This window comes from Dreissena polymorpha, chromosome 12 (assembly GCF_020536995.1).
Source record: "Dreissena polymorpha isolate Duluth1 chromosome 12, UMN_Dpol_1.0, whole genome shotgun sequence".
NCBI lineage: Eukaryota > Metazoa > Mollusca > Bivalvia > Myida > Dreissenidae > Dreissena > Dreissena polymorpha.
Window position 1 is genome coordinate 41,833,823 of NC_068366.1, and position 13,703 is coordinate 41,847,525.

The 13,703-nt window shown below is 37.3% G+C and overlaps 1 protein-coding gene across 8 annotated transcripts in view; it reads right to left on the reverse strand.

The window, feature by feature from the left end:
- The window catches only part of LOC127854190 (oxysterol-binding protein-related protein 8-like), a 157,023-nt gene that overhangs the window by 35,748 nt on the left and 107,572 nt on the right, over window positions 1–13,703 (reverse strand). For all 8 annotated transcript variants that reach the window (XM_052389203.1, XM_052389206.1, XM_052389204.1 and 5 more), the window contains 4 exons: window positions 6,570–6,654; window positions 5,547–5,759; window positions 3,112–3,272; window positions 2,607–2,678 (listed from right to left, as the gene is read on the reverse strand). In XM_052389203.1, coding sequence (XP_052245163.1) covers window positions 2,607–2,678; window positions 3,112–3,272; window positions 5,547–5,759; window positions 6,570–6,654 — 531 coding nt within the window. The remainder of the gene's footprint in view (window positions 1–2,606; window positions 2,679–3,111; window positions 3,273–5,546; window positions 5,760–6,569; window positions 6,655–13,703) is intronic.

Sequence of the window (13,703 nt, forward strand, 5' to 3'; positions counted from 1 at the left end):
TGAAACAAGTCACGGGCGAACAGGTATTAGGGTGAAACAAGTCACGTGCTAACAGGTATTAGGGTGAAACAAGTCACGGGCTAACAGGTATACGGGTGAAACAAGTCACGGGCGAACAGGTATTAGGGTGAAACAAGTCAAGGGCGAACAGGTATAAGGGCGAAACAAGTCACGGGTTAACAGGTATTAGGGCGAAACAAGTCACGGGCTAACAGGTATTAGGGCGAAACAAGTCACGGGCTAACAGGTATTAGGGCGAAACAAGTCACGGGCTAACAGGTATTAGGGTGAAACAAGTCACGGGCTAACAGGAATTAGGGTGAAACAAGTCACGGGCTAACAGGTATTAGGGTGAAACAAGTCACTGGCTAACAGGTATTAGGGCGAAACAAGTCACGGGCTAACAGGTATAAGGGTAAAACAAGTCACGGGCTAACAGGTATTAGGGCGAAACAAGTCACGGGCTAACAGGTATTAGGGTGAAACAAGTCACGGGCTAACAGGTATAAGGGTAAAAACAAGTAACGGGCTAACAGGTATTAGGGTGAAACAAGTCACGGGCGAACAGGTATTGGGGTGAAACAAGTCACGGGCGACCAGGTATTAGGGTGAAACAAGTCACGGGCGAACAGGTATTAGGGTGAAACAAGTCACGGGCGAACAGGTATTAGGGTGAAACAAGTCACGGGCTAACAGGAATTAGGGTGAAACAAGTCACGGGCTAACAGGTATTAGGGTGAAACAAGTCACTGGCTAACAGGTATTAGGGTGAAACAAGTCACGGGCGAACAGGTATTAGGGTGAAACAAGTCACGGGCTAACAGGTATTGGGGTGAAACAAGTCACCGGCTAACAGGTATTAGGGTGTAACAAGTCACTGGCTAACAGGTATTAGGGTGAAACAAGTCACGGGCTAACAGGTATTAGGGTGAAACAAGTCACGGGCTAACAGGTATTAGGGTGAAACAAGTCACAGGCTAACAGATATTAGGGTGAAACAAGTCACGGGCTAACAGGTATTAGGGTGAAACAAGTCACGGGCTAACAGGTATAAGGGTGAAACAAGTCACGGGCTAACAGGTATTGGGGTGAAACAAGTCACGGGCTAACAGGTATTACGGGAAACAAGTCACAGGCTAACAGGTATTAGGGTGAAACAAGTCACTGGCTAACAGGTATAAGGGTGAATTAAGTCACGGGCTTACAGGTATAAGGGTGAAACAAGTCACGGGCTAACAGGTATTAGGGTGAAACAAGTCACGGGCTAACAGGTATTACGGGAAACAAGTCACGGGCTAACAGGTATTAGGGTGAAACAAGTCACTGGCTAACAGGTATTAGGGTGAAACAAGTCACGGGCTAACAGGTATTAGGGTGAAACAAGTCACGGGCTTACAGGTATTAGGGTGAAACAAGTCACGGGCTAACAGGTATCAGGGTGAAAACAAGTCACGGGCTAACAGGTATTAGGGTGAAACAAGTCACGGGCTTACAGGTATTACGGGAAACAAGTCACGGGCTAACAGGTATTAGGGTGAAACAAGTCACGGGCTAACAGGTATTAGGGTGAAACAAGTCACGGGCTAACAGGTATTAGGGTGAAACAAGTCACGGGCTAACAGGTATTAGGGTGAAACAAGTCACGGGCTAACAGGTATTAGGGTGAAACAAGTCACTGGCTAACAGGTATTAGGGTGAAACAAGTCACGGGCTAACAGGTATTAGGGTGAAACAAGTCACGGGCTAACAGGTATTACGGGAAACAAGTCACGGGCTAACAGGTATTAGGGTGAAACAAGTCACGGGCTAACAGGTATTAGGGTGAAACAAGTCACGGGCTAACAGGTATTAGGGTGAAACAAGTCACGGGCTAACAGGTATTAGGGTGAAACAAGTCACGGGCTAACAGGTATTAGGGTGAAACAAGTCACGGGCTAACAGGTATTAGGGTGAAACAAGTCACGGGCTAACAGGTATTAGGGTGAAACAAGTCACGGGCTAACAGGTATTAGGGTGAAAAGACCTAGATTCATCTGTACAGGTTGTATTACTGTGTTCTTAAATTGTTGGCACAGACAATAATTACTACTTTGTCATCATTAACTTTGTACAATCCATTTTGTCACAGAAAGTACTAGTTTTAATTTTATAGATCAAGGGCTTTAACTTTGAAGTTCTTAGGACAGTCTGGGTGTCTATAGAACTAGACAGAGATTTACTGCCCAATGCTATCTCAATGATTAGCACTGAGTGCCCTTGCCTTCCCATCACAGGTGTTCCCATTATAAGTATGGGTAGATACAAATTGGTAATTTTCTACTGATCAGTTCATACAACAAAATGCTTAATATGCTTGTCGTCTATGGTTAACTCTTCACCATTCAGATATGAACTTTGATGGGTTTATAGTGGCCTCTCATCTGGATCCAAACTGTTTGCTATTCTGATAGTATTCTTTGAAAAAAAAATCGAAGAAAATGCTAATTTTAGAAAATCAGCAGACAATATTTTAGCAGACGACAAATTTCCCAGCATGCAAAGGGTTAATGCTGTTTGCATATAACCATATTTCCTTAACTTTTGAGCAGGAAAGCGTTAATTTCTACCTGTTTAAGCAGGGTCCAGATGATGCTCTTGTTTTCATCATCCACTTCCTCGGTCTGGCAAGCGTCTCCCAGCTGAAGCATGCAAACAAGAGTGGTTGGTTGAAAAATTGTTTCCCCCACCAATGCTCTAGGTCAAATTTTGATATATTTGGTGATCATCAGGTATAAACTGTTGGACATGCGTTCATCTAGAAAGGGGAGGGACCGAAGTCTGTGAGAAGATTTAAATTATGATCATTCAAAATTTATAAAATTGAGGGTTTCCATTTTAAAAAATTGGAAATTATCATAGCCCTTCGCATAAATTTTATGTTTGAAATGTATGGGTTTTTTAATCTATTGTAAACTGATATCTTGTAGTTCAAATTATCTGGCTTTGTTGTAAAAAGTGTGAGAACTTTGGTTAATTTGATTATTGTTCTGAATAATTCAGACATAGTCTATTTTTGAAAAGGCAATTCAGAATTTGAAAACATTTGATAAGAACAATCACTAGCATGATAACCTGTCCAAATTCTTCTACAGTGTTCATCACGTATGGTGTCTCGTCAGGTTTAACGGACACCTGGGACTGTCTGACCTCATCAAACACTCGATCCTCCTCCTCATCTGATTGGCTGGAATCTGATCCTGCCTCGTCACGATCGGACTTATAGTCCTCCAGCCCTGAATAAATAACAACAAGAGATGTGTTTGTCAGAAACACAATGCCCCCTATTGCGCCGCTTTGAAATAAAATTTCAAAATATCATTTGGCAGGTTTAGAAATTATCTCCCTTTTAAAGCTTATTACTTCCCTTGGATTGTATTTTTTTACTTTTGACCTCGAAGGATGATCTTGACCTTGACCATTCACCACTCAAAATGTGCAGCTTGAGATACACATGCATGCCAAAAATCAAGTTGATATCTTCAATATTGCAAAAGTTATGGCCAATGTTAAAGTTTCGGACAGACACACAGACAGACAGACAGACAGACAGACAGACAGACAGACAGACAAACGGACTGACAGTTCAACTGCTATATGCCACCCTACCAGGGGCATAAAAATCTAGTGGGTACAGTAAATAACTCAACTGATCGATGTAATATTTAACCAACCAGCATAAACTACATAACCATCACTGTAATAAGCCAACAGGGTAAAGTTATTATTGTTAACATGCAATATTTGAATTTAAGTATTCAAATTATTTTGTCTTTTTTTATAATCGTGACATTATAGTGGGTATATATTGAGCCAAACATTCAAACATGCTGATATTTCAATCCATTTACTTACATAGCATAATAACTTATCGCCCAAAAAATTTGTCAACCAACTGTAAATTCAACATGTCCTTAACAACAAAACATATTAGCATTTCCTGTTATCACCCTTTTTAAAAGCAATCACAATTAATTCAAAGCTGTTTGAAAAGTTGTAAATTGAGAATCTGACTGCATAAATATATTATTTACTGAGTAAGGGTTTCTTCTGAGATAAACTGTTTTGTTTGTTTATTGCTTTTTTACAGTCACAGTAATTTTAGTGTACTAACTTACACCATTCCAGGGCTAACCTAGCACTTCACCAGCACTAGCTTAAAACTGATACTTTTGTCATCAACTGACAACTGCCTTATTTTGAATCAGAAGGAGGGGATGAAATGCCAAAACAAATCATTCAACTACCAATCTACTTATACAATGCTGGACACAATTCAAACTCACATCAAAAATAGACTCCACTGTGCCGAGGAGTTTTCAAAGACTTTACATTTGAATTCTTGTATGATCAATACACTTTAAGTATTATATAAGTGCTCGGTTATGATGTGGAATCCAATATAACATGGTTGTGTCTTGGCTCCTGTTATTCTAAAAACAAGTTTCATCATACCGTAGGATTTATATCAATGAATTGGCAAATAACATGATGCAGTGCTCCAGCTAGGATTTAAAACGGCAGGGGGGGGCTATTTTGTCAAAAGGGCACTTTCGAGCGCGCAGTTGTATCCATAAATCTCCCTTTGCATATTAATTTTTGTTATTAATAATTGTAAGAATATATTATTTCCATTATTATTAAACCATGCAAATGAAATAAAATGCCTACAATGTGGTATAAATTAATTACAATGTAATAAGAAATTTATAAATTATAATATGTCTATAAAAAATATATATTTTTTTTTTTTTGTAAAATGGCAGGAAGGGGCTTTGGAAGGGCAGGGTGCGGCTCCCTTCCAGTAAGGCTATATTTGGAGCACCGATGATGTCAACATGCATGGAAATATATCAGCTCTTAACTCATAAAATGGTCCATGTATAAAGCTGGTTTGTGGCTTGGACTTTATCATGTGGGTCATATTGACAAGCTATCAAAAATTACAAGTTCATTCAAAAACAAGATGTGTTTGTGAAACACTATGTCCCCATATATTTGACCTTTGACTTTGAAGGATGACCTAGACCTTTCACAACTCAAAATGTGCAGTTCCATGAGATACACATGCATGCCAAATATCAAGTTGCTATCTTCAATATTGCAAAAGTGTGCATTAAATGAGCGATTTTGACCAATATATTTGACCTTGACTTTAAGGATGACCTTGACCTTGACCTTTCACCACTCAAAATGTGCAGCTCCATGAGATACACATGCATGCCAAACATCAAGTTGCTATCTTCAATATTGAAAAGTGTACATTAAATGAGCGATTTTGACCCATATATTTGACCTTTGACCTTGAAGGATGACCTTGACCTTTCACCACTCAAAATGTGCAGTTCCATGAGATACACATGCATGCCAAATATGAAGTTGCTATCTTTAATATTGCAAAAGTTATGGCAAATGTTAAAGTTTGACGCAAACCAACAAACAAACCAACAGACTGGGCAAAAACAATATGTCCCCCACTATAGTGGTGGGGGACATAAAAAGAAACGCACCTTGGCCTGCAAAGTGTTTCTCACAGTCACTCTCATCCATGCTGTTATCTGCCTCAATGTCATGGGTTACCGGTGGCAGGGAGGAGTCAGACAGCTCCTGCTCTGCCGCAGGGTCGGCCCCCTCTATGCTCCCTGTGCTGTCCTTCTTCATGGATTTCATCAGCAGGTTGGTGCAGCGTAAAGACAGATCCAGGGCATCCATCCAGCACTTGCCTGGCAATAACATTAGTGTCAGAGATAAGGCTTTGATATGCTGCTATATAATATAGCAAAAAAATACTTTCCAGAAAGATACACATACGGTTACCAGAATGTGGTTATACAGAAATTGTGAAAACACAAATTGCAGTGGTCTAAAGACTGATCAATTGGTTTTAATTTGACTGTAAATAAAGTTTTCATTTTTTTCTAAAATACTCAATTTACTTTTACTCTGTTAAAGACAGCTATGACGGCCCTAAAGCACTCACCTGAGATCACCAGCATCAATTGTTTATGACTTGACCTGATAGAAGGTACAAACTTTGTTAAAGAACAATAAGATAGAAATTAATGAAGAAGATACGTGTCCTTAAAGAACAGATGCACACGTATTCCACTTTTGTCTCAAAACTTCGCTCACGTCAAACAAAAGCTGATTATGGCCAAATTAGAATTTGACCTTTAAGTGTGACCTTGACTTTGAGGTAATAAACAGGTTATACGTTTGACATTCAGTCTTCTCCTGGTAGCAATTTTTGGTAAGTTGTCTTAAAGTGTAATAATGACTTGAATGTTAAGATATGGACAAGCTGTTTTTGAACCAAGTTTGCAAGTTTGACATTTGACTTCTAAGAGTGACCCTTACTTCTGAAGTTACAGTAGGCAGACAAGTTTGGCCTTGAGTATTACCAAGCTAAATGTTGAAGACACGTCTCAAGAACTCATCCTCAACCAATATCTTTAGCATGATTTTCATGATTGCCTTCAAATAAGGATGCAAATCAATAAATGGGATAACAACCACTGAGCCCAAGTGCTCACCTGCAGCTTCAGAAGGGGCCCTGAATATCAGGTAGGAGTGAGGCAGGGGCTGCACAATGGCCCCAATTGTCTCCCCTTTTGGCCCCTGAAACAGTTAACAAAGTCAAAATGAGACACATGTATATGAGAGTGTAAGCATGTGTTAAGAAATGCACTTGAACTTCTTTTTTAATGCCTGTCTTTAAAAGTTTAAACACAACAATAATTGTTTAATAATAGTTAAATTTGATAAATATCAATTAACAGCAAACAATGAAATTTTAGCTCATTTGGTGCTAAGAATGAAGCTGTTATTCCTGGTTCAAATTCTTTTTCATTAGAGTAATTCAAACTGAAACATTGCAACTGAATAACATATGGTCTAAGTGAAAGTGGGGATGAGATAATAGGTTGTACGTCAATATTGAATACAATATCCCTAAAACTATACATGGATGGCTGAATATCACAAAATGTATGAACAACTACAAGTAGAGCTTTGTCACAGACGTGACGAATACCCCCACATGCAGCATTGACACAGAATATTTTGCATGTTGCCTTGACAAAAAACACCAGACACCATGCTAAATGTTTAAAAACTCACTAAGTGACCCCTTGACCTAGTTTTTGACCCGGTATGGCCCATGTTTGAACTTGATCTACACATCATCTAGATACAACTTCTGACCAAGTGTGGTGAAGATCGGATGTAAACTACTTGAATTAGAGAGCGGACACCATGCTGAATGTGTAAAACTTACTAAGCGACCCCGTGAACTAGTTTTTGATCTGGCATGGCCCATGTTCAAACTTGGCCCTTACGATCATCTAGATAAAACTTCTGACCAAGTTTGGTGAAGATTGGATGAAAACTACTTGAATTAGAGAGCGGACACCATGCTGAATGTTAACAAGAGATGTGTTTGTCAAAAACACACTGCCCTGTTCTGCGCCGCTTTGAAGCCATACATTTGACCTTTGACCTTTAAGATTGCCCTTGACCTTTCACCACTCAAAATGTGCAGCTCAACGAGAAGTAATTAAGAGATTGAATGGAGAAATGAATAATTATTTTTTTCAATTTTTGACATTTGACCTTGAATGATGACCTTTACCTTTCACCACTCAAAATGAGCAGCTCAATGAGATACACATGCATGCCAAATATAAAGATGATGTGTTTGATATTAACAAAGTTATGATAAAAATTAACGAAGGTTAAAGTTTAAGGAAAGAAAAATACAATGATATTTGACCTTTGACCTTGAAGGATGACCTTGACCTTGACTTTTCACCACTCAAAATGAGCAGCTCCATGAGATACACATGCATGGTAAATATCAAGTTGCTACGGTCAATATTGCAAAAGTTATCAAACTTTATCCAAGGTTAAAGTTTTGGGACAGAATGACAGACAGACCGGACAAAAACAATATACCCCCAATCTATCGATCCGGGGGCATAAAAAAGCACTAAGTGACCCCTTGACCTAGTTTTTGACCCAGCATGACCCATATTCGAACTTGACATAGACATCATCTAGATTCAACATTTGACCAAGTTTGGTGAAGATCAGATGAAAACAACTTGAATTAGAGAGCGGTCACTTAATACGGACCGACAGACAGACCGACCGACAAGCTCACTCCTATATACCCCCCTAGACTTTGTTTGTGGGGGTATAAAAACAAACGTTAAATGTACAATAGCAAACAAAAACTAATAGAAAAATAGGCATTGTATTGTAATAAACAAACACAAACAAGTAACATAAGACAAAATATAAAATCTTACTCCAATGTTCTGAAAGGATTTAAACTTGCAGTATCAGCAAAACACTTGCATTATTTCAGTAATAAGTGAAAATGGGAAATAAAAGAGTAACATTCAAAAGACTAACAAATAGCTGCCATGGTGTGCTTTCAATAATATGGTTTCTGTAAAATTGTATTCATATATTAAACAATTATAGCACTGTAAGAAAAGCCAACTTTCCACAGTTAAAAAGTTACATCTTAAATTGCAACCCACAACAAACAACTAATGCATTGACAACATACTGAGAACAAGAGCTGTCTCCATAGGATGACATATGCCCCTGAAAAAAAATTGATAGAAATCATGAGCATTTTTCGAAACCTAAAAGCAGATTTCCAGACAGACAGACAGACCGACGGGCAGGGCAGGGCAGACAGACAGACAGACAGACAGACACTTACCCTTAGAAAGTTATATTTAATTGAAGACCTTTCTTAGTAGATTTAAGTTTTAAAGGCTTCATTTCCAACCCTTAGATACCGATGAGCAGCAAATAGCATAAAACCTGAACAGACTGTGAGTTAATCGCAGGCTGTTCTGGTTTTAATCTGGTTACACAATCCATTAATTTTTCACTTCGCTTCTGATCGGGAAAGGGTTAAGCAAGCATTAAGTTACCATGTTTTACATCAAATAGATTCTGTGGAAAATAAGTGTTCATTTAAGGACCATGCCTTGTTTTGAAATTCTTCATGGCATTCCCAGAATTGAGTTATTGCTCTTTAAAACACGACAGAAATTTTCACAGATTTTGGCATTAATTGAAGTTTGTCATTAAATGCTTTATATTGATAAATGTAAATATTGGATCTAAAAAGCTCTAGTAAAAAACAAGAATAACATTAAAGAAAACAAGACTATTGTCAAGCAATATAAGTCCCCTACCGGCTCCACCATTGTCAGAAATTCCAGATTTTTTTATATATATTTGTTGCCATAGCAACATTTAGGAACAAAATGAAATGACGTGCATAATGTCCATATTGCTATATCCATGGTTCAAGTTTCATGAATTTTTTTTTAAGAACTTTAAAAGTTATTGCAGGATCCAGAAAACCACCATTTTCAGCAGTATTTCTAGTCTATTTGTTGCCATAGCAACCAGAATTTTTGACGTCGGAACGAAATGAAATGACTTGCATAATGTCCATATTGCTATCTATCCATGTCTCAAGTTACATGAAAAAATATTAAGAACTTTAAAAGTTATCGCAGGATCCTGAAAACCACCATTTTCAGAAGTATGTCTAGTCTATTTGTTGCCATAGCAACCAAATTTTTTTACGTCAAAAAGAAATGAAATGACGTGCATAATGTCCATATTGCCATCTATCCACGTTTCAAGTTTCATGAAAAAATATTAAGAACTTTAAAAGCTATCGCAGGATCCAGAAAAAACACCATTTTCAGCAGTATTTCTAGTCTATTTGTTGCCATAGCAACCAGAATTTTTGACGTAGGAACGAAATGAAATGATGTGCATAATGTCCATATTGCCATCTACCCATGTTCCAAGTTTCAGAAAAGTGTGACAGACGGAGACAAAACCATAAGTCCCCTCCGGTGAAACCGGTAGGGAACTAAAAAAAGTCTATCAACTGGGCTCGAACCACTGATCCCTGGAGTAAAAGTCCATCGATTACACCACTCAGTCATCCGTGCTTTTACAATGAGTGATGTATTTTTTATACTTTATATAAGCAATCCTCTTAGTATCACAAAATATACCGACAACAACAAAACTCTCAAAATTATTCAATCGTTTCGCGTTCATAATTTTCAGGTTTTTAAATCGTTAAAAGATGCATATAATTGATATTTTAGAGCATGGTAAATGTTCAATATTACTGTTTCCTCACAAATATAATAACAACAACGAAATATTGCTATTCTGAAACAATTTTTTTAATAGTGTCATTTAAAAAAAACGTGAAAAGGCCCCTTTAATTGTTTCATAAAACTAATCAATACGTTGCATGAAAATAACCCAGCATCTAAAGAGAAAAGAATCACATGTTATATGTCTGGTAATTGCAAAATGCCAATTATATGTTTTAAAATATTTATACAAAGATGATTGATCATAAAGGAACAATCCATTATTACTATCCCATCCCAGGCACACAATCCATCAAGCACTAGGGGGGGAACTTGCATCCTGTCTTTGAATGGGTTCATTTTGCATGTATAGCCAGTCCATTAAGTGGCATGACCATCTAATACATCGACACCCCCTTATACGCCTGTAATAGCTACTAAAAGCAATTGGTTCATGGATTATATCTCCATATAAGTGTAAATGTATTGGCTCCCAATGTCTTCTATTAGGCACTTCATTGCAGGTTTACCAGTATTACATGATAGACAACATCTTTATTGGGTTTCAACATACAGGAAACAAAATATCCTCTACAGCATGCTAAAAATAGTTCAACTAAAACCAAAGATTTTTAACATAGCTTCAACGAACTGTTTTAAACGCATGGGCTTGTATGCATTTGAAAGGAATATTTTAGTACATGGACACTCAGGAAGTATAATGACATCTAACCCATTTATGCCTAGCGTCTAGAAAAAAGGCCTTGGCAAACAGCGTAGACCCAGATGAGGTCAGGATCTCCGCTATTTGCTTAAAGGATTTTCTGTTAGAAATATTCGAAATACAGAAATAACTAGAGCTTTGTCACAGACCTGCAGTATACCCCCACATGCCGCATTGACACACACTATTTTGCATGCTGTCTTAACAAAACAAGAGAATCTAATTTATGGCGATTTTTAAGATTTATTATGCCATTTTCATTTTTAGCCATTTTGACCTTTGAACTCTTGAATTCTTTCACATGACACGCCGTCCAATGACTGTGAACAAAATTAATGTAAAGACTCAGAGTCATTTTAAAATCTCACAATGAATGACATAGTTATGGCCCAGACAAGATCATTTATTGCCATTTTTTACCTTTGAACTAAAAGTGTGACCTTGACCTTGGAGATATCAACATAATTCTTTCGCGCAACACACCGTCCAATGATGGTGAACAAAAGGGCAAAATGCTTTTAAAATCTCAATAAACGACATAGTAATGGCTTGACAAGCTCATTTATGGCCACTTTTTACCTTTGAACTCAAAGTGTGACCTTGACCTTGAAGATATTGACTTAATTCTTTCGCGGGACACACCGTCCAATGATGGTGAACAAATGTGCCAAATGATTTTAAAATCTCACAATGAACAACATAGTTATGGCCCGGACAAGCTCATTTATGGCCATTTTTGACCTTTGAATTCAAAGTAAGACCTTGATCTTGGATATAACGACGTAATTCTTTCGTGGACACACCATCCAATGATGGTTAACAAATGTGCCAAATGATTTTAAATTCTCACAATAGTTATGTCCTGGACAAGCTCATTTATAGCCATTTTTTACCTTTGAGCTTTAAGTGTGACCTTGACCTTGGAGATATCGACGTAATTCTTTCGCGCGACACACCGTCCAATGATGGTGAACAAATTTGCCATTTGATTTTAAATTCTCACAATAAATGACAAAGTTATGGCCCGGACAAGCATTTGACCTTTGAACTCCAAGTGTGACCTTGACCTTTGAGATATCGAGTACTTTGTTCACACTACACACCGTCCCATGATGGTGAACATATATATGAAGTCATTTTAAAATCTAACGATAAATGACATAGTTATGGTCCGGACAAACTTTCAGTTTAAAACACACTAAGTGACCCCGTGACCTAGTTTTTGACCTGGCATTACCCATATTCAATCTTGACCTAGACATCATCTAAATACAACTTCTGAGCAAGTTTGGTGAAGATCGGATGAAATTTCGGGACAGACAGACAGACAGACCGACAGACATACCGACCAACTGACAAAGTGACTCCTATATAGCCCCCATTACCAATGGTAATAGGGGTATAAATATACTAGACATCACTAATTCTGGATATAAATTGATCCAATTTAGAAGGATGGGAGAGTCCACTAGGCATAAATGGGTTAAGGAACAAGGATGTCCTTGACATGTAAAGTATTTTATGTTTTCAAAATGAATTACAGCTGTTGATAAATAAATGTTGTTTTGTTTTTGCTGTCAGGAAAGGTTGCAACTTTAAAATCTTCAAACTTAAACCAGTAACAGTAGATTTTGTATCATGTATAAACTATAATACAATGATTGTATGTATAATAAACTGTACTAAAGTGTGAATATTATTTGAATGCTTGAACAAAATACTTTAGGCAGTACCATAATGTAGTGGTTGGAATCGGTTCCCCAAAACTGAGTCGATTAATCGGAGGCCATAATCAGCGATTAATCGATTAATCAGCATTTTAAACAAGAAATGAAGTTTTTAATATTTTAACCATTTTGTTTGTTGATATTAACATTATATTGCTATATTTTATCAAAAAGAACTTTATCATGACTATTCCTTATGTGTATTGATATTAAATAATGAAAAAATGCTAAAAAATCTTGCTTCGTGTTTGAATTAGTGAAAAATCTTGTGGCCTGCAATGTTACATACTGTGTTCAAAAACGGCGTTAAACCCCAATAACAACAACAAATTAAATTGACCCATATCATTCACTTTTAAAAGAGGTTTCTTGAGAAAATGTAACAACAGAAATAACCACAACATAATGAGTGCAGATTTGTAAATGTAAGAAATGAATTAGGACATATACACCCCAGGAAACCCAATACCTTGCGGGTCATGTAAAACCATAGGGGACAGTGCTGTGCATTTTGGCATGATCTTACATAGGGTAAGTGAATTGGAAAAATTACATTTTTCAAAGTCCAATTTGAAACAACTGTGTATTAACATTGATAACAAAGGTAGTGGCCTACATGTAGAAAAAATCCTGACAAATTTTCTTAAAAAATGAGCGAAATGTGGCACCCTGAAGTAGAAGATCGTGCAAAACGGGCCATGTTCAGGCATTTAGGGGAGAAAAAACTGCTTTAATTTGCAAGCCACTACAATAATTAAAGGATTTATACAAACTTTCTCATGTCTGCCATGACCTCTCAGCAGGATTTCTCCAGAAAACTATTTATTGTGGAGAAATTTGCGTTTTTAATGACCATGTTGGGATAACATTGATACCATCTGGGGAAGACCAGGAAACCATATGTGGGAAGTGACTTTATAATTATTTTTCTTGACAAAAAACCTAATTTTCAGCCATTTTGGGGTGATATATGATTCAGGATTTCTTCTAGATGAACTTGGAAAATTGACAAAATAAACAATGTATATCTTATGTTTGCATGATTTTATCTTAAGAGTAAATAAA